At 43.2% G+C, this 21,317-nt stretch overlaps 1 protein-coding gene across 1 annotated transcript in view; it reads right to left on the bottom strand.

The window, feature by feature from the left end:
- The window catches only part of lama4 (laminin, alpha 4), a 32,289-nt gene extending 23,705 nt beyond the window's left edge, over positions 1-8,584 (bottom strand). The window contains exons 1-6 of the mRNA XM_041958443.1: positions 8,278-8,584; positions 2,074-2,175; positions 1,806-1,933; positions 1,624-1,704; positions 1,102-1,316; positions 411-511 (exon numbers count right to left, since the gene is read on the bottom strand). Of these exons, the coding sequence (XP_041814377.1) occupies positions 411-511; positions 1,102-1,316; positions 1,624-1,704; positions 1,806-1,933; positions 2,074-2,175; positions 8,278-8,379 (729 nt within the window). The 5' untranslated portion in view covers positions 8,380-8,584. The remainder of the gene's footprint in view (positions 1-410; positions 512-1,101; positions 1,317-1,623; positions 1,705-1,805; positions 1,934-2,073; positions 2,176-8,277) is intronic.
- Between the last annotated feature and the right edge of the window lie 12,733 nt (positions 8,585-21,317).

Genomic DNA, 21,317 nt, shown 5'->3' with positions numbered 1-21,317 from the left:
GCTTTAAATGACACTTTAACTGCTTTCATCCTTTGTTCTTCAATGGACAGTTCAGCTACTTTCATGAAATCTTCAAATGGGAGTGCAGCTGTTTTCAGCAGTGCACCTCAGCTAACACTTCAACTGTCTTTAGTACTTTCACTTGAACTGACACTTCAGCTTTCAGTGCTGACACTTCAACTGACACCTCAACTCCTTTCAACTCTTTTCACTTCAACTGTCACACTTTCTTCTTTGAGTGCTCTGCATTCCCACAGCTCAGCAATGAACCTGTATAGTACAATGCTGTTATTACTGACAGGACTGATGGCTAAAACCATGAAAATAAGACCCAGGCTGGGTCACAGGAACTTCCTGAGTCTCCCAGCAGAAATACGAGCAGGACTGAGAAGTCACCCGGTTCCTCTCACCTCACACTGGTCGCAGAGTCGCCCGGTGACGCCCGGCTTGCAGTGACACACTCCTGTCCTGTCGTCACATGAAGACGTTCCGCATTTATTGCACTCGCACTCTGTGACAAACACATGTACATGCCATGATGAGAACATTAGACGTCAAATGATGGCACGAGCATGGTGGAAAGGGTTATTTTTGGACTTGCGGGGCCTTGAAAGGCAAATGGTAATCCTCGATCCTGAATTGTGACCTTGTTTAGTTTTTCCACTGAACAGCTTCAGTGTGACATGCATGCAGAAAGCAGATAGCAGTGATGAACAAACTCTAAACTCATACGCTGCATACACTGTACAGAATTGTTGATATCACTGTGATGAATTACAGTATGTGGTAAACTGAAGCTATTCATACGCTGAGTCCAACACAGTGTGACATAATATCTCAGGCCATCTTGTGCAGGGACCTGGAAGAATGCTGGACTGCTGTCACTGGTCTATAAGAGTAATGTTCAGCAGTCTGCCAGAGCAACTGTGTCAACAAACTCAACTTCCCTGCCTTCAGTATACATCCTGCTTCGTGCTGGTTTAAGATGCTAGAAGATAGCATAACCTTTGAACATGGAAGCTAATCAGTATCATCAGTCTGTCAAGTGTGGATCAAACATCTCTTGAATAAGGTTTTTTGGAGTTCACTCGTTGCTCTCACCTCTGCAGTTCTTGGCACTGATGGCGTCGCCATAGAAACCTGGAGCACACCTCTCACAGTTGGCACCGGCAGTGTTTGCCCAGCAGTGCTGGCAGTGGCCCGTCACGTTGTGGCACTCGTTGAAGATCAGATTAGGGTCGGAGTTGCTGTTACAGTCGCATCTCTTACAGGTATTACCAATCACCATTGGGTTGCCATAGTAACCTGGAGCACACCTGGATGGGACGATATCACTGCCTGTTAGAACGAATGAGTGAAGGAAAAATCAACCTTCGGGTGCTCTGTTTGATTTTCTGTGCGTGCCAGGAGTTCTTTTACCATGGAGTCTATTAATAATGGAATTACTCTATTTTCAGAATTTAAATCTGAAATCTGTGCAGGCTTGTGAAAGCAGTTGTGTGTGGCTTTTTGTTGGCTTCAGCTATCATGAAGTTCTGCCCACCTCAGTCAGTAATCTGTACTTGTTATTGAATGTGCACAAAGAACTTCATTGCTTATGTTGGAAGCCACCTCGGCACTGACCTCTCACACAAATGTCCGGCGTAGCCCTCTTGGCACTTGCACCGCAGAACGGCACCTCCTCTGTCACAGTGCACTGCAAAACTGGCCGGACACACAGGGGAAAGTATTTCAGACGTTACCCACTGCTTGCCAACACACAGTCGCAGCCTTGTGGCTGCAGAAACAAGAATGAAATAGCTCACTTATTGGAGGGGACGGAGAGGGGGCAGGCACAGGGTCGGCAGGTGTGGTGTCCGTCCAGGCTGGGGGCCAGCATATAGCCATCTTCACACATTTCACAGAAGTCTCCTGTGCTGTGGTCCCTGCAGTTCTGAAAGAGAGAATATTACAGCTAGATGGAAGCATTCTTCTGACGATATTAAAAACATCTGTTCATGGAAATGAAGTGAATTGAAGTGACTCGATCATTCTGATGCTTCAGTGGATGATTATCGGTGTGGGAAAACTTACTGTACAAACACCAGTGATGTCATCGCAGTAATCTGCGTGGCCTTTGCAGTTACACGGCAAGCATAAATTCAGCTCGCTCAGGAAAAATCCCTTTGCACACACCTGCAGTGGGAACAGAAATATAAATTCTTCCTCAAGTAAAAACATAGAGCAGTAATATCAAGCCCCTGACAAGATGTGGTTCAGTTTGCACTGAAGGTATATTCTGTTTACTCTCATCTGCAGAGTAAGCTTGTCTCATCCTGTTGCAGATGACCACATGTTCCTCTTGTGTACCCTGTTTAGTTTGGTTACAAAACATAAGCATTCACACAGAGTAATATTAATGCAAATATTAGCTGGCTTCTTCAAAACTAGACAAGTTAACCAAGTTAATTTATTTTTTTTTGTTATTATCCAAAGTTACTATGAGCAGCAGTAGTAACAGTAGTAGAATAGTACAAGTATTTATGTCAACGTATAAATAGCAGCACATTCATCCAGTACAACTACAAAATCATAATTCATTACAATTAAAAATCTGAAATTAATGTTGACATGACTGGTTGGTCCAATAACCATAGAATAAAAGAATGAATGCCTGTGCGAGTTTTCAGCTCAGCTAGAAGCAGATTCCAGTGTTTAGTGCTCGTAAATGAAAACACAGATCGCGTGAAGGCAGACTGCTGCAGTGAGACGTTTAAGTCTGTCTCACTAGTTAAGAACTAGTGTGAAATTCCCAATAAATTTAAATCCACTGTCACTCTTTATGGTTAAGACATGAGTCACTGAGCTTCTTAGCAGCATTATGAAGTGTTAATGAAAATGAAGTGGCCACTTGTTCAGAATTTCTCCCGTTAGTGTTTACGACCTTAGAATGAGCTGAAATTGAAATGATTGTACTCATTTTTGCCTCATTAGTACAGCTGAAGTGAAGCGTTGTTGGATCATCTCTTAAACCAACAAATGGATCAGTTACACTGAAACTTTGGCTCAGTTCAAAAACATACTCAGTGAAAACACATATAATGTCTCAGTGGGGCCTGTAACACTAACGGTTCTGGAGGGCAGAAACTCATGATCAAAGTGAATATTCACAGAAAAGCTGTACAGTACTGCGTTTCCAGTGTGAGCTCAGGCCACCATTACCAAGTCAAGTGAATCCACTAAACTATAAATCTTCAGCACTTGGTTTTTACAATTCTAAGCCTGAAAAATGAATGGAATGATAGCTCTGCACACTTTGATAGAATACTGAATAGGCCCAGCAGACACAGACACGGGGGCCCAAAAGGTCGGGGGGCCTCTCAGCCAGAGCCTGTGTTTAAACTGAGTGTTATTAAAATGAGAGATAAAGATCTCAGAAAGTAGGCAGGTCCCAATCATGTTTTAATCCTGATCTACGTCAAGGCCAAACCTGTACTTTTCTAATTTTGGGGGGTTTTGGTCACTATTTCAGCTCCATATTGCATGTAGACAAGTTCCTAAGTTGCTATAATAAATAACTAAAACAATTAACTGATCCTAATTTTTCAATTAAATGTGCTTAACAGCAGAAGCCATCTGTCCATGTCTGAAAGGTATTGTTGTTAGTACATAAATGATTATTATCAGTTATGTTCCTGATAATACTGATAGCTGGTTGGATATTTTGATCTAAACGTGTGAGGCAAAAAGAGCTGAGGCTGAGGAAATTCTCCAGAATGACAGCAGCTCCCTCACATTTACAGAACGCCATTTTAAAACCTGCATCCTGTCTGATGTTTGTTCGCCAGGGTTTCTCAGGATGGTGTGATGTCAGAGGCCCCCCCGCACGCACACACACACACACACACACACACACACACACAGCCCTTTGAACATCTTTGAACATTTGAAGCAGCACCATTCATTGAGGCATACAATAGCACTTTGTGTGGAGGAGTCTGTTCGAACTCCATAGTTTGACCTCCTTGTCTCACTCAGTCAACTGGACATTGATGCTGGTGCGTCCAGAGCAGCCGGGGACGGAACATTCCACAGACACCCAGCACTCGATGCTTGCTTACAGCATGATTCATATTTTCCTTTGATTTATTCACAGATGGGCTGTGAGACAAAGGCTTGCCTCTGTAGCTGGCTGATGTGAAACATCCTGTGAACAGCAGCACTGATCCTTCCTGCAGACCCTTTTCCTGTGGCTTCCCTGACCCACAGTTCACATACGCTCATACCAGGCCCATCCATCTTTACCACATAAACACCATCAACTTCTCATGTAAACACATTCTGAAAATGCAACCAATGACAGAAACACGATACAAGTTTTGGCCCCAAATGGTAGTCCAAGCCATTAGGAGCAATAAAGCACAAGTTTATGAGGAAACCGCAGAGAGTCGAAGCTATTTACCATTTGTAAAACCACTTAAAAGAGTTTAGAAATGGTTCAGACCTATTAGCTGTGTGACAGTGTGTGATGGGTCAAACAGCTGCAGTGTGTATACACAGGGGAGCACAGGGCAGGGGGGCTGAGGGTTAGAGGGAGATGCAGCAGATGGTCTTGAGGTAGGACTCTTTAGACTCCTCTAAAATGAGGGAAATGCATCTCAAGTATACAACCCAACAGCTTGTGGAGTTTCTTCTGCCCATGTTTGAATGACTTGGTTTTGCCCTTTTTTAATTTAAGCTCCAGACCTAAAAGGAATAGTTTAACAATTTGGGAAATGTAACTTATTCTGAGAGTGTGATGAGTGGAACGGTACCACTTACATGTCTGTCATTCACTATGAAACTGTCTTCTGAAGTTGAAGTCATCCATCTAAAGTTAAAAAAACGCCCACCAACATCTCTAGAGCTCTTGAATTAACATGAGATGTCTCATTTATTTAAGTTGGACATAAACAGAAATGTAAAAAGGACAATTTGTGGTTTTAGGAGTGTTGGAACTACTTTTTGATTAGCAGCAGTTTATCCATTCAGGAAGACGCTGCTGAGACAGCTCTGACAGAATCAGCTGCACAGGTCTATCTGTGCTCCAGCAAGCCAATGACAGTGTTTTTGTAGAGGTGCAGTAGTGGTAGATAAGTGAACAACAAGTTCTAGTTTTGGCTCAACTTCTATTCCAACTAATGTGAAGACAAAGATGAGAAAAAGAAATGGATTTCTGTTTTTCTATTTTACTCACATATGTCTATTTACATATAGCATGTATATTTGTTCATCCTGTTACCATCACAGCTTTGACTAGAGGGTACACAGACCCTCCTGATGTTAGACCTGTAATACCGATTCTGAAGTTTGAAAAGTTTGAATAGGAATTTTAAACATGGTGGTGACTTAAATTCATCCCGAACGATCACGGAAATTAAAACAGCTGCAGAGACATTTGCAGCCTTCTGCCAACTATGAGCACACTCAGTAATGTGAACTATTTCTGCAGCCGTCCCACTGTGCCCACTACAGTGGAGGACAAAGATGACATTCAACGTGTTATATAGCCTCTCTGTTTTCATGTGAGGCTGCCTCTCCCGATGCTCTGCCCTGGCTTTTTCAGCATGTATCGGTGTACTTCCTGCGTGTTGACTGAAAGCTTACAGGATAGACCATAAGGGTCTATCTCTGCAGCACAGTGCCAAACAAATGGAGCTGGTATCAAACTCAAGAACAGGGTTCGGTTTACAGATGAGTGCTGTCCAAAGTCAACACACTCTCTGGTCATGTAGCTCCCATGCCCTCTCTCTGCGGTGTGTGTGGGGGTGGGACGCCCCTCTGACATGGAGCTGGACCTCTTGAATGTTGTTTTATAAAGATACCTTTTAAATGTAATGGGTCGGCCGCTTGTGTTCTGTGCATTTTCATGTACAGTACATCTGCTTGCCGACAGAGCTTTCCCAGAGTGGGAGAATTAAGTGGATTATATGTTAATGCTTGAAGGTTGAAGCTCATTTCCGCACTGCCTCCCAACTGGAGCTGGCTGCTGTGCTTGTATTGCCCTTGAAGAGGGGTTCAGACACTGGATTTAGTCATGCTAAGTCCTCTGAACATCCTCAGGACGCTACAGATCCCGGGTCATGAGAATCTCATCGTATCTCAATAACTATGCACAGACAGTCTGGCTGCAGGGGGCGAGGCCTCCTCTCCGGGGAGGCTCAACTATGAAAAGTCAGACATTGAGAAATAAACTCACACAACAAAAAATAAATGAGGAGGTTTTTCAATTGCACCGGTCTAGCATTGCCAAGTTTGGTGATTAAGCACCTCCATGTTCTCTTTTACATCTTTGACCTACAACCCAATTCCCCAGGATGTTTCTTCATACCGATCAGCTCTGAGCAAAGTCACTATGCGGGGGCGGGCTGCCAAGAATCATGGCTCTCTAGTTCAGTTCTATGGAGCCAATGGACACAAATCAACCCCAAAAGCCTCCGAAGCGGCCACATAATGACACAGTTTGATGGAACATTTCTGTAAAACGATGAAGTTGTAGTTCTTCTGTGGCCTGACAGCTTCTCGTTTGAAGCTGCAGACAGCGAGCGCATGCACAGCATGCAGAGATGTGCAGCGGTGACGACGATGACATCAAACCTGTACAAAAAAATTGGCTCATTAGCGCAGTGCTACACACCACACAACCTGGAGAGCAAGATGTTGCTCCAAGGTAAAGCATTTAGATTTTGCCTTTAGACCCTATATTTCTACACGAGAATGTCAACTCGGCCCAGATTACATTCAGTGACAACATTTTTACATCCAATGCCAGAGTTTTTAAAATTCTTGCTTTGCACCAAATGTTTGCATGCAACCATGGTATGGTTAAGGTTAGGGAAAGGATGTGGTTATGGCAAGTGAAACATGGTTGCGATAGTGTTGGACAACTACTACATGTCATTAAGGCTTGGGAATCACAGGTATGGCTGATGAAAAACCAAATGTCAAGTGCAGTTTTTTTGACAGGACTTGAAGTCAAGGCTCCTGTGTGAAAGATGTCCTGCATGCCCCTCCACACCCTTCCTGCCTCGTGCCTCGCTCCATTAGGGACACACTACTTTGTGCACTGACAAACATCTTGAGGTGGTCCAATATCTACATAGCACACAATACAGAATTTGTAGAAATACTGCGTTGGATGACAAATGATGCAGAAAGGGGGCTCTAACTCACTTCATAGAAGTTTATAAATGTCACAGTCTTGACTGTTTGAGTGCTGTTTGATTTGCAACAGCTGTGGATACTGCTGGTAGCAACTAGTGCACTTTAATAACGTTGGAAATTATACTTCTATGGACCACTGGGAGCAACAAACATGCCTTGAGAAGCTACTCTGTCAGAAATATAACGGAAAAAGAGCAACTGGTGTATCTGCTAACAGTGCGGACAAACAGTAGGCTGAGCATAAGAAGACAGCTGACGGCAAACAGCACTGGCTTTTGTCTTCCGCATCCTGTCCAGTGCATGCATGCATTGTTTCTGTGAATCCTCTACGCATGCATACAGAGTTTTAATCATGTGGTAAAGGCAGAATTACAGCAACTACTAAGCTTCTATATCAGGGTTGAATTGCAGAATGCAAACACTGTACACTGAATGGCGATTGTGTAAACCTTTCTGGCCATAAAGAGAACCAAAAATAGGCCTGATCGTGAAAAATCTTACAGATTCTGAGTTTAAATCCAAACAGACAAACTCAGAATTAGAAACGACATAATAAGCGTAATTTCAATTTCAATGAAAACTTTCTGCACAGTTGAAAGTTTGGCTTCTGGTCCGACATAATTTGGAGCTATACTGAGCCAAGGGAACGTTGGCCAGTCGTCCTGTAGGGCTTCTCATGCCCTTACTGTCTATTGTGCTCTCTCTTTGTCTCTCTATGGAGTGTTGCTCAACATTTAGCAGCTGGTTGCCATTAGGGAACTGTCAGGGAGGGGCAGGAGGGGCATGACAGCGCTGGAGACAGTAACTCAGAGCTCAGACCATGTGAGCTTTAGCCTTGGGGTACCTCTGATGACACAAACACACACATGCGTGAACACAAAGCAGGACCGATGTGAAGTCCAGAGAGGTCCTGAGAGAGCCCTCCAGACAGCCAGAACTAATCCCTCCCAAAGCACTCACAAACCTGACTCGTCCTTCAACATTTTCACCTTCAGGTATGCGGACAAGATCATGAGAAAAAGTCAGAAACCAAACATAGCTGTGCTAGAACCCACAGCTTCTCAGCCAAAAAGAGATAAAACAAATCTGTCTTACTTTCAGCACGGACTGTTGCTGTTCCCCAAGCCTGGCGGCAGAAGCTGGATAAACAATCCCTGAGAGGATGCAGAGAAGGCAGGACAGAGATTTAGCAGCCATATTTGTGTGTTTGCCCAGTGGAGCACTGATCCCCCTCTCTGTCTGTGTCCCTGTCAGTGTCTCCTGGCTGTAGGAAAGTCTCTGGGCAGCTCCTCTTGCGCTGCTGCACCCGTTGGCTTCACTTTTCCACTGCTCCGACCTCCAGATGCGGCGCTGCGCCTAGTCCTGGCCTGGGCTGAGTCCTGTAAAACAAACTCGTGTGGACTTCCTCCCTTTCTCTCCCTCCCTCCCTGCCCCGGTTCCTCTCCCCTAGCGGACTTGCGTCTCCCCTGAGCCAGTGCCTAAATCACACACAGATGGGAAGGCTGGAAACTGAGAGAAAGAGTGAGAGGGGGAGAGAGGCAGAGAGAAAGAACGACGGACAGAGAGGCAAATGAGCAACAGAGGGCAGAAGGCAGGCTCGAGGCTGACAGCGCACCCATCCAGACTGCATATCTCTCCCCTGACTGGCAGAGTCAGATTGAATATCTCCATTTGCAGGACTGTGGCACCCTTTCACCTTGGGCTCAACAGGCAGCACCCCTCCCTCTTCTCTCCCCCTCCCCTTCCCCTCTGTTCGGCCAGGGTGGGCAGTGGGTCGAAAGCCTCAACACTCACTCTGCACTCCACAGGCAGAAGAGAGACAGCTGCTCTGATATCCACCTCGCAGCTCCAGACACAAGCTTTCTGTTTGTTTTCCAAGGTCAGACCATCAAAAGCTGCTAAATTTATGGATGTTGTGTGAGGAGGAAAGAACAGAAGAGCCTGAGGGTGACTCTTCCAGCACAAATCACATATTGTCTAAAAACAGTAGCTCCCTGTGATCTGAATTGCTGGACGCTGTGAGGCTACTTAAACGTTGTTTTGCACATGTTGAAGCTAATGCCTCTAAGCAGGCACGTCACATGGGTCCAAAGACAGTCGTGACTTCTCCACAAAGACCACGTTGTAAGCAGTTCCAAATACGTCCAAGTTATGTCACGCCAGCCCGTAGGACCATGTGGAAGTTATATGTCTCAAGTGACTTATAAACAGGCTGTCACATTCCAGTTATGTATGGCCGAGATGTCACCCACACGAGAGCAAAACAAGGCCTCGGGCAGCTCAGAACTGGGTTAGATGTCAAATGAAGTACAAACTTTTCTCATTTTTCGGATAGCAAAATATAAAACGTGCTGTCACTGCGGCCATTTTTTTTTCCAATTTTCAAAAGAGGATGAGACCATTTTTGAGTTTCCCACGAAAGAAGTTGACTGACATCTAAGAGCTTTTGTCGTGCGGTGAACTTGAGCCACGTCATAACCGAGTGCAGTCCGAACGTGGCTATGAGACAATTTTTCCACCGCCAATAAGTCCACACACACACAGCCTCGGTAGTTATTTGAGATGTCTATCCCTGAACAGCATTGAACCTTTGAAAATGTTTGTATTTCACTCGGAAAGCTTAAGCTAGCAAGCTAGGCTGACTAGCATCCAGGAAAGCGGAGGGTGTTTAGCCTAGCTGGCTAACATTAGCAGCCAGTTCCATACTAGAACTACTAGTTCAACAGATGCAGAGTGTGTAGCCAGGTTTCCAGGCAAACCTTAAATGAATTTTAACAAAATCAGCAAAAGAAAATGCAGGAATTAGGAACTAGGTTTAGGTTTAGGTTTCCATCCATCTGTGCATATTAGGAAATAGCTGAACAGAAGTGGGAGCAAGGACATGACGCACATCAAACCTCAAACAATAGAGAAAAACTGACTTTATTCCTGCGTATGACATATGTGTTTTTGTCATGTATTCATTTGAGAAAGGTCACCGTCTCCTCATCGCTCCATGCAGACTGGATTTTTTCGAGTGATGTTTAAGAATGGCTTTAAGCTCTTTGTTCTCAATGTGCTTTGTCAATAGAAAGCAGAAAGGAGAAGGGCCGGTTAGCATTAGCTGTATTTCTTTTATGGGGCCAGGTGACCAGACTGTCAAAACTCAGCAATGGGTAGTCATGTGACCTCTGCACCCTGTACCTTACCCTAGGATTTGAATGACGGCACAGAGAAAGCTCATGCCCCCCTGGCGCAGAGGAACACAAAATTATCATTTTTTCTTGCAAGCCAAAAACCAATTGTTGAAAGGTAACAAATTCAGCCTGCTCTTTTATTTTGTCTTTCCACCCTTCTATTAGACAACCTGCCCCTGAAAAGACTGTGGCACCATAACAAAGTTAATTGCTGTCTTGGTAGTAATTGTAGACTCCAGTTAGGCACTTTTGAGTCCAATTTCAGTCTTTATAAAACACTTTCATGCAATGTAAACGGCACAGGCTCGACACTAACCACCAGAAAGCTGATGTTATGGTTTGCTGGACCACAATCTGTTGACTTTGCCAGCTCAGTGAGACGGAGAAGACATTTTCTTCTCCATGTTTGGTCCACTGCACATTGGTATTCTCAGCTCAGGCAAAGCATAAACACCAGAGATCACTCACAGGCCGGAGTCTTATTCAGTGATCGAGCACTGTGTTCTTACAGTAACTTCTCTACAAAGGGATGAGTTTGTTCCGGGTGGTCTTCTTTGCCAACCTATTCAGCTAAGGCCATTCATGTGATCAAAGGCCACATGAATGGGTCTGCTGGGCAGCTCAGTGATACCGCGGGCATGGCACAGCGCAACACTGCCCTCCGAGCCAAAAGCAACAGGGAGGAATCCATCCGCAGTGCTGCAGGGTGACTATCACAAGATCCCACTTAATACAGAACAACAAGGCTTTGCCACAACCACACTGTGTTAATGACACTTGCACTTTATTTTTCTGACAACATTTTGCATATTAAAAGGGTTTACAGGGTCATATTGAAGAATAATTTCCGTCTTGTTTTTGTGGTCCATCACTTCTAATGGAAATAATGTTGCACTTATTAAAGTATTTGTGGAGATTTGGGAACATACTGACATCATTAAAAAGGAGTCCGACAGGACATAAAACACAGGTGGTCAGATAAACAGGATTCAAACAAACGCCCAGGTTAGCCAAGGAAAACAAAGGTAATGGGTAAAGCTGTCCATTGCAACTTCCTTTAGAGTCACCCAACAGAAAAAGCAAGTAACTGATCACATGTTCAAACTTATTTTGAAAGCAGATCATCCATGCTGGCTTATAGGTTCACCTCCAGATCAGAGCAGAAGGAGGGAGGCATGGCAGCCTCTGCTGAGAGAGCTGGGAGGTCAGGGGGTCCAGCAGGTCAGCCCTCTCCCCTCAGCCTGTGGTGTCTCCTTACACTCTCCACACATACCAGAGACAACTATAACCTCTATAACAACAAACACCTTCCTCCTTTAATGGCACACACTTACTGGTACTGTAGTTCTGCGTGTTCCCTGGGCAACAAACACAACTTTTAAAAGATAAATAAGTGTTTGACATCAGATGGGTAGTATTATGTATGTACAAGAAACACGGTTAGCCAGACAACCAGACAAGATGTAGACAAGCCAGCAGTTTAGTCAGATCTACACTTTATTTGGTGGTAAAAACAGAAAGTGAAAACTGATTTAGCTGATAACTACTCATAGTAGGGATGCAGCATTGCCAACTCTCTCAACTCTCTCAGCTGTAACAAACCAGAATTAAATGGCAAACTGCCTATTCGATAGCTCATATTTGACTGTTTGTGGTGCAGACAGGACAAGTAGAAAGCTAATCGAGCGGCCAAATTGCAAAGGTTCATCCTGTCTGGAGTAAAGACCTGCTCTGTAAATTGCACTGTCATCTGACAAGAAGATTTTAATACTGCTGGTGTACAACTGGCTGGCTGATGGCCCCAACATCATGATGAATCATCTAATTGGGGACAATAAAAATCCATTTCAGAATTTCAAGCCAATCTGGTCAGTAGTTGTAGAGCTACTGTATTTGGCTGTGGACCAAAGTGTTGGACTGACCAAGATTGGTTTTGTTAAGGCCTCTGTATGCTTCAAATGAACTAGACTGTATAAGGTGCCAACATGTATGGGTAAAAAGTTTTGTATCTTGTCCAAATGGCCACACTTGAAGATCGGGTGACACACCTGCTGTCATAGCTTCCTCCTGGCTGCATCCTGCTGTCTACTTGATCTTGCTGCAAGAACTCTGTGTTTTACAGGTCTTTGTTGTTTTGGCATGATGTTTCATACAAATGGCCATTAGTGCAAACAGTATTTGGTGGTGCCCTCTGTTACACACACCAAAAGTCAAGGAAGTGAGTGCATGAAAAAAGTTTGACTCAAAAGGTCAAATCCTCCCTACCTTCATGCCTCCACACACCTGACCAATCGCTGTGTGAGGTGGGTGAGGTTGTTGGAACGTCTGTTTTGGAAAGCCACCCAAATACTGCTGGTTTAAACCTTATTCACAGGTTACATGTGAGGTGAGTCTGTCATTTCCAGGGCCCCAGTACTCTGCATTCTGGCTCACCAACATGGCTTATTAGCACACCCAAATGGAATGAAGCCATGTTTATTGTTTTTGGCTCCACCTGTGCTTTTCCTGCTATGACAATTCAAAATGCCTGCGGTGAAAAAGGCTTGTCACACGATGACAAATAAGATGATCGCTAACGTTTGATACCATACAGCCAGGCCTTAAGGACTGTATTTAGATCAGTGGTAAAGGGTGTTTAGAGATTTAAGTATCCTTTACCCGTGGAACTAAATATTTTAGATTTAAACCAAATCCATGTAAGCATTCAAAGGAGTAAGCATTTAGATAGATGTCTTGTATAGCTTCCTCTGTAATCTCAACCTCAAAATCATCTTGATAACATATACAACTGCATCTCGCCTGTGGGACCCTCGTACTCTTACTGTCCGGCTTATAGACTGCTTCACAGCTTCTCTCGGTGTGTGAGCTGACTCTTCAGGGAGCAGCGTCTCTCGCTCTTGGCAGCGAGTGTTGATTAGAAACAGATGGAAGGAGGAGGGAGTGTGAGAGGGAGCGACGAAAAAATGTCGAGCAGAGGTCCGACTTGGTGGGAAAATGGAATGATTCAATCTCCGCTCACGTAAGCCGTCCTCGCTGAAAACTGAAACTATCCGACAGATTAGAGCACTACAAATCACATGCGTAAATGTTTGGCAGTGCCCGTGGGATTTCCCGTGCATTTCGTTTAGCCCGTCATCTGCTCTGAGGTCAGGCTCTTCCCAAGACAACTGATGGAGAAACAGCAACCGCTGGCCAAAAAAGTAGGTGAGCCTCAGCCGGCTGGATTCTTCACACATCAAGAGAACAGACCAGTTGGAATGAAAGGAAATTCAATTCTAACATTTACATGCAATTTCCATAAAAAATTAAATGTCCTCAGCTTGAAAGCTCAACACACTCAAATCTAAAGAACTTATTTTTTAAAACTGAGTCAGTATCCAAAGTTTTTTTTTAAGGATACTTACTATTCATCCCATCCTCCCTACAAAAACGACTGTATAGGTTATCTGCACAAAAAGGTTATTACGACCAGTATTCAGGTTTAATGTTCTGTGCTCACACAAACAGGACTTTCACCCAGCAGACCACAGCCCATACCCTGATGAACAAGATGAGATCTGCAGTAGCCTACTGTACCCCTCTCTGTGTCTGTGTGGCGTGTGATTGGCTGAGTGGAGACAGGGCCAGAGCAGAGTCTCTACAGCTCCATCCTATCCTGTAATCAAGACTCCTTCACAGACTCAGCTCTCCACATCCACACTGCCAGACCGTAGCACCTACTCAGTCTGTGTTTCCAGTTTTTTTTACTTTTTATTAGCTTGCTGAATTTTGACCTTGATGTATCCTGTTTCTACTCCAGCCCCTGTCTGCAACCCCTTCATCTTGTGAGACCTGCTCCTGTCCCGGACCTCCTCACATCCTCCCTGGTCTCTCTGCTTGGCTCGGCTCCTGCTCGCATCCTATTCACCCTGCAATAAAATACCTTAAATCTCAGACCTAACTCTTTGTCTGCACCCGGGTTCACTAGCTTGGACCGCTAACACAGAGGCCAACAACAACCAGAAACACAGGATACAGGGCTTTTGTTTTCAATGCAATGGTGCAGACATTAGACAGTAAATGCATCTTGGTGAATATTAACTAGTGACAGCATCATATGACTGACGACTACTTTCAAACACTCAGAATTTTTAAACAATTATGGTCTGGAAAATAATTTTCGGTTTGTTTTTTGCTTTAACTGCAGAAATATTCTCATGAAGATGGTCCCTGTGGAGTTTTCTTTATGGATTTCACTCATTCAAAGAGTGATGTGTATGTTTGAGGTCGAACAAATACGATGAATGCTTTTCCTCTTGGGGGACTCACCAAAGTCATGAACATAGCCTTGTCTGCAAAACATGAATGTACAAACTTTTGTGCCAATCCATCCAGCATATGTTGAGATATTTCACTGGATAAGACAAAACTCTGTGCTGCTAGTGGTGCTACAAATCACCTAATGACACGGATATCATGCTCTGGAGTCATGGATATCTGAAACAAATTTCATTGCAATCCAGTCAGCGATTGTTGAGACATACAGTAAATGTGGACCGACTCACTGAGGAACAGAATAATGTCAACGTCCCTCGAGCCGTGCCACTTGCACATGATGCACAAAACATGTTCGTCAGTTCTGTTTGATGGAATTTTGCCACTACATAAAAAATGAAAGGTTTTATTTTCACTCAGTGTAATCATCATGTAAAGAGGGGAAGCTCATACAGGATACAGAATATAAGGTATGTCGTAACGTCAGACAAGTGGAATGTGATCATTTTTCAAACCTTTAGGGGAGATAAATGATCAGAACATGATGTTTAATGATTAGAAGGAGAAAACCGAAGCAGAAAACTATTGGTCAGAAGTTTGGGGGAAAAATCTGCTGAGATTATGTCACTGGCCAGCTGTTGATGGTGATATGATTCAAACATTGTCTTCTGCCCCAGTAACGGCTATACAGAGTGGACTAACTACAGCTGCTGTGGCTCTCTGCAGAATATGCTGTAGCTGTGATATACATTAAAGACAGACATCTGCATCTTCTATTATACACATTCAGTGACTTAGATTAAGTTTAGCACATCACAGAGTTTGAGTCATGACTGTCTGTTTTGGAACTAGAGATGATTTTCTCAATACTTTACAACAGGTCAAACCATTTTATTTGCTTCAGTATAACATCACTTGTGTTTGCTTTGCCAAAGTACGCTGCTATCCAGCACTGTGCAGTGCTGCAGGGCCAGTGGGCTGAACCCCAAGTGATTATTAATTGAATTCCAGTTTATCCATAACCAGACGAGCTTCATTATATAATGCTCAAGATTAAGCTTTTGCAGTGTTCTATACAGCTGCACAGGAGAGTTGGCCAATTTTGACCTAAGGGTGGCGCTAGAGGAAAGGTCAGGGGTCACAGAAATCACAGGAATTGTCCTTTAAGAACCATGAATCCCAGCTTTGATGGAAATCCAGTTATTAAGACATCATGGTCTAGATCAGTGTTGAAGAGACGGATGAACAGATGGATTGACCAACATCACATTCTCTTCATAAAGATGCAGCAGTGCAGAAGACGGGGAAGGTTTAGTATGTAAAGTCTTTTTAATTTAGCAAATACTCATGATGGGTTTTAATTACTGTCACTATAGGTGATAGCTAATATTACTCATTGCGCTACATATTTTGAATGTACATTAAGCAAAGTTTTACATCATTTCAAGTATTTGTTTTCAAAACAGTGGATGGGCTGGTTAACTTTTTACATTTCCCTCGTGGTCCAGTTTCTTTTCAACCCATCACTGAAAGCCACATGAGAATGTTCACTCCACTCATTCGTTAGATGTGTTTGGGGCTGGAATGAGATATTAAACACAGGAAGAAGAATAAGGAGACATGCTTCACTCATGTTGTTTACCACTTTTCAGGTGTATCTCAGCACTTTTGACATGTCATAGCAGAAAAAAACACATTACTAAGAATCTGTTACAACTGTGATGCTTCGAAGAAGGTTTATATCATTGGCAGATGTTGGCCGTACATGAATAGACAAGTTATTTGGAAACCCTGTGCTAAACGTGCAGTGTTGCAGCTTTGAGAAGTGGTTGCTCTGCTGGAAAGACACAATCCACTTCTTCCTGTGAGCTATACAGTTTTACACACAACTTTATTCCCATAACCTCAGACACCGAGCTCAGTACCCTGCCTTGTTGAGCCTGACTCAGAGCAGGATGCGGTCCATCAGCACAACACTCACCATATAGAGGTAAGAGAGGAAGTGTTTGGCTGGCCGAGCGTTCCGCTGCAGCCTCAGGGTGAAGAGTTACATGACAGATAGCAGTGTGGATGCTGAACAGAGCTGTGTAGTGCTGAGGGGAACAGGAAAGGCCCCCCTCCTCAACACTGTGAGAACACAACTGTGTCCTGTCACCAGACACACACTCACAGCTGCTATAAGTATATGTGGAAATTAGGACTTGTGAAGCCTGATGTGCTATTTTCCATCTCCACTGTAAATCTGAGTGCGCCCTACTGGTCAAAAAGTGCAAGGCAGATCATTTTAACGTGGCTAATTGGCAACATTTGAATAAGTTTGGTAGGTAATGTTTGAATGGGAAAATAAAGAAAAAAAAAGATGTTCACAAGGTGAGTGTGTGTGGCAGGGGGGAGCACACAGAGACCCTGAGGCTCGAAACTCTTAAGATACTTTGAAGAGAGTCGTCTAAATGGCAGGAAAATGTGAGGCCCACAATCAGCACAAGCACTTAAAAACACCACCTTCACTTCACTTTTCAGGCCACAAAGCTGAAACGACTTAACATCTCGAGTTAACATGAATATGTCAAAATGTGTTTAGGAAGCAACTGCTTAAAAAAAGGAGAAAGAAATATGAACAAAAAGACAGAGTCAGTAGTCAAATGTCAGGAGAGTGAGTGAGTAAGGGAGAAACAGCGTGTCTTCAACATGCACAGTCTGACCTGCCATTGTTGATGTAGGCTATAAAAACTGTAATTTATGCAGATAGGGTCTTGTAGTGTCACAAGACCAAGTCTGTAGACAGGTCAGCATTACACCCATATGTGATTTCTGAACATGCAATTTCAAAAACATAAACCCAACTGAGGGGCTCAGCCCAAACTATGACAAATTTAATAATTGTCTATATATATATATATATATATATATATATAGAGAGAGAGAGATAGATAGATAGATAGATATATCTTTAATATAGTTAATTGCCAGCGTGAATCCAGGAGTTCATCTACTGTCACAGGTATCTAAATAAAGACAGCTGAGGGAGGGAAAGACACAAGAGCGAGACACTCCAGACACAGACCCGGTGGACACAGAATGGATCATCTCTGGCAGCCATGACATAGCCGGATATTGTGTATACTGGCTGTTGGGGTGCTTGAGAATATGACATTGATCATATCGCGCTGAGCTTTGATGTATTCATGACATTCAAACATAGTGAGCGGAACTAAACCTCGAGAGACAAACAGAGGCTGTATGACCGAAACGATGAGACACAAAGTGGGAGAGTTGGACTGTCATGTTGTGTCCTCTGATGTGTCTCACACATCAGAAGACAGACAGTGTGTCTAGCTGCACATGACTGTGAGGGAAACAGAACACAAACCGCTTTCATTCACTTTTCTAGCTCTGTATCTCTGCCACCAGCTCCATTCATCTCTGCTATTATGTTTGGAGACTGGCCTGCAGGAATTTTGGGCGACAAGCGCCCTCCATCTAATTGAGTTGCAGGGTCAGCGCAGAGTCCGCCGGTCTGCTCTGTCTGCCGAAAACACCTGCTCTTCAAGCTGAGTCCCTCTGACATCGTCATTAGTGTTTGACACAGTCTGGGTTCATTGTAGAGGCTTTCAGCTCTCAGAAGTGCGTGAAAGAACGTCATTATCACACACTTCAAAGGGATTCAGGGGCTGAACACGCAGAATGGAAGAAATTACACAGACAAGGAGAGGCCAAAATAACAGAAGCACAGCATAAATACACGCTGTTCAGGCTTCCTGTTTCAACTTTTTACAAATTGTGGAAGCCAAGGTGACCCGATATCACTCTCATGTCTGTATTGTAAGTGCAGAGCTGGAGTCAGGACGAGGTTAGCTATAGCCTGGAAACAGCAGAACGAGAGGTCGTGTTTAATACGATTTGTTACTGGATGTCCTGCAACCTGTAAAACATGTAAAGTAACCTGATCAAAACGCTGGATTAAATATATCAAATATCATTTCAATAACCCCTTTCCAATGATTTACCAAATTGCCCAGTCATGATGTCACCATCCCATGTGTCCCATGAACAAGCCCTAATACAGAGGCCCAGCTCAGAGTTTAAATGAATGAATGTATGTTAAAGCAGCTGAAAGCTGCACTAAGTGCCGTTCCCCTCAGCTCTACAGAGATTCTTAGCATCTGTCAGATCATTGTTTTGGTTTTGGCCCACGACTCCACCACATTTTGGTTCAGTTTCAATGCCCTCATCAACCTAATGTCCAGCCACGACAGGCAAGAAGCCTCTGTACACCACCTGCTCAGCACCAACCAGACAGACAGTTAGACAGTAGCTGGAGCACAGCTGAGCACTGGGAGGGAAACTCCTGGTATCATCACGTTCCTCATACACGTGTGCCCCATGTTATGTTCTAATATTACAACGTTAAAGTCATTGTGACAGGAAAGCTCATTGTAAGTTTAGCCTGGAGGAGAGGCTGTGGCTTGCTCCCCCTGCGTCAGCGAGCTCTGAGAAAGTTCATAACAAAGAGTCCTGCGTAGGTGCAGCTGATGGATGGACGATAGGAGGAGACGATAGGAGGAGAACAGTGAGTCCAAAGACTAAAAGGGTCAAATAACACTTTGAATGAAATGACGTGCTGCCACACTGAATGCATGAACAGGAACTATTTAATCCTTAAACTTGTTTTAAACGTTGCACCCCTCCAACAAACAGAAATGTGAGTACATATATGTTTGTAAATATAAATATAATGTTGTATTGCAATATGATTACTAAACTAGTTCAATGATTTGATAAGTTTCATATACATGATGGTATAATCCCAAGACAAGCGCTCATATACAGTCGAGGCCCAGTTTACAGTTTATATGAATTAGTGTTCATGCATGTGAAGAAAATGTTCATTTTTTTTAAAGAGATTAAAATATGTTGCTCAACTTTGCCTGTTGTTTGCAGTTTGGTTTCAAATGAGATGTCAACTAACTGTGAGTCAGGCATGCTTGCTGAGCGTCTTTGCCTGTGCTGTTTGCCTGAATATGTTTGGCATGTGTTAGCATGATTTTGACTTCGTATCTCGTTATAAATTTGCAGTGACTGTGTCACGACAGATGCACCAGCAACAGACCACCAAGTCGAATCAACATTGGCCCTCATGAGCTCACGCTATAAAGATAAAAGATAAAGATGATTATCTGCATGGCTAATATATAGTGTGATTCTGTTTTTTTGTCCGATCCCAAGATCAGAGATTATTGTACTGTTATTGTCCTGGGAAAGGATCACAAATACAAAGGAGACCTGAATGAGAACAATTCTGCAGACAATAAAATGATAGAAGGAATCCTTGTGATAGAGGATAGAGACAGGCTGACAGAGAGAAGAATCAAACCGTAAGAGATGAGAGATAAAAAATGTTGAAGCAGCTGTAAATGAGAAGTGGCTCAAAACAAAGACAGCCAATTAAAATGGCCAAATATTTGTTCAAGAGTGTCAGTTTACTGAGCATGGTTACAATGTTTGGAGGGTTAGATGAGACAAACTCATTGACTTGATTCATCTGAACTCAGCATGGACTTCAGCTACAGGGCGAGTTGAAACTGAACAAAACCAGAAAAACTGTCAGTCCTGCAAAAATAGACTCAAATGGTTTGCATGCTGTGATTTTCACTACACTTCTTAATGGGAGTTAAACTGATTTTTCTGAACCATCTTTGGAACTTTCTGCAAAAATCTTTATTGTCCGTAAGTGAGACTTACTGATTTGAATGCTATCTGCTGTGATTATGCTACCATGCGCACCATGCAGGAAATAAAGCAGCTATACTGCAAGAGATCCATCAGAGCAGGTCGTTCACTCTCATGTGGCGCAACACAGCAGAGCAAAATGATTCCACTTGTTTCCAGAACAGCTTCCTACTATGCTACTGAACTTTGTGTTGACGTGACACTGGCCATGTGAGAATACAGAAAAATATTTCCTTTCTTTGTCTGAGTTAAAGAATGACTTTGTTTTGATGGAGTGGATAGAACTGAAATCTTTATTAAATCCTTTTTTGTGGCCATTAAAAAAGGAAGGAAGAGGAGCGAGATCAAAATTATTAAATGTTCAAACAGGATAAAATCTTGGTTAATAGGGAAGTCAAGTTGCAGAGAAACAGTCGGCACTCACTGGTGTGGGTGTGCTGCACCAGAGCATACATTGCAGTGCAAAAGGAAGTTTTATGAATGTCTAGATGAACGATGGAATTGGGCAGATGTGTTGAACTAGCATCCAATGAATCTAGAAATGTTGAAAATATCATTTTTATTGGAAATAGATCACATGAAAGATTGCTCCACTTATTTCCAGAAAATTAGATTCTAGGACACAATAACTGGCGACATGACTTTATGATGTTTGCATTTACATGAACAAGAATGACTGCAGATGGATTCCACAGCAGATAGCTGATGAGCTAAATATTTTTGTCATTCAGTGATGAGTAACACAAAGTGGAGAATAATCTAAACTCAGGCAAAAGTCCATTTATTGTAATTAATTTAGCTCTTTTGCCTAAAAAATATTCCAATTTTAAGATATTTAGTTTAAATTATATCATAATCAAGTTGAAAATGTGTGTAATCATACATTTTATGTTATATTACTGAGGATGAGGACACTGAGGCCAGCGTCTGGCAGTGGACTCATACAACTTCAGCCAACCAACCCTCGTTTCTAAA

Source organism: Chelmon rostratus, chromosome 18 (genome assembly GCF_017976325.1).
Source record: "Chelmon rostratus isolate fCheRos1 chromosome 18, fCheRos1.pri, whole genome shotgun sequence".
NCBI lineage: Eukaryota > Metazoa > Chordata > Actinopteri > Chaetodontiformes > Chaetodontidae > Chelmon > Chelmon rostratus.
Note: the sequence above shows the minus strand (reverse complement) of the source record. Positions and strands in the feature narration are given on the sequence as shown.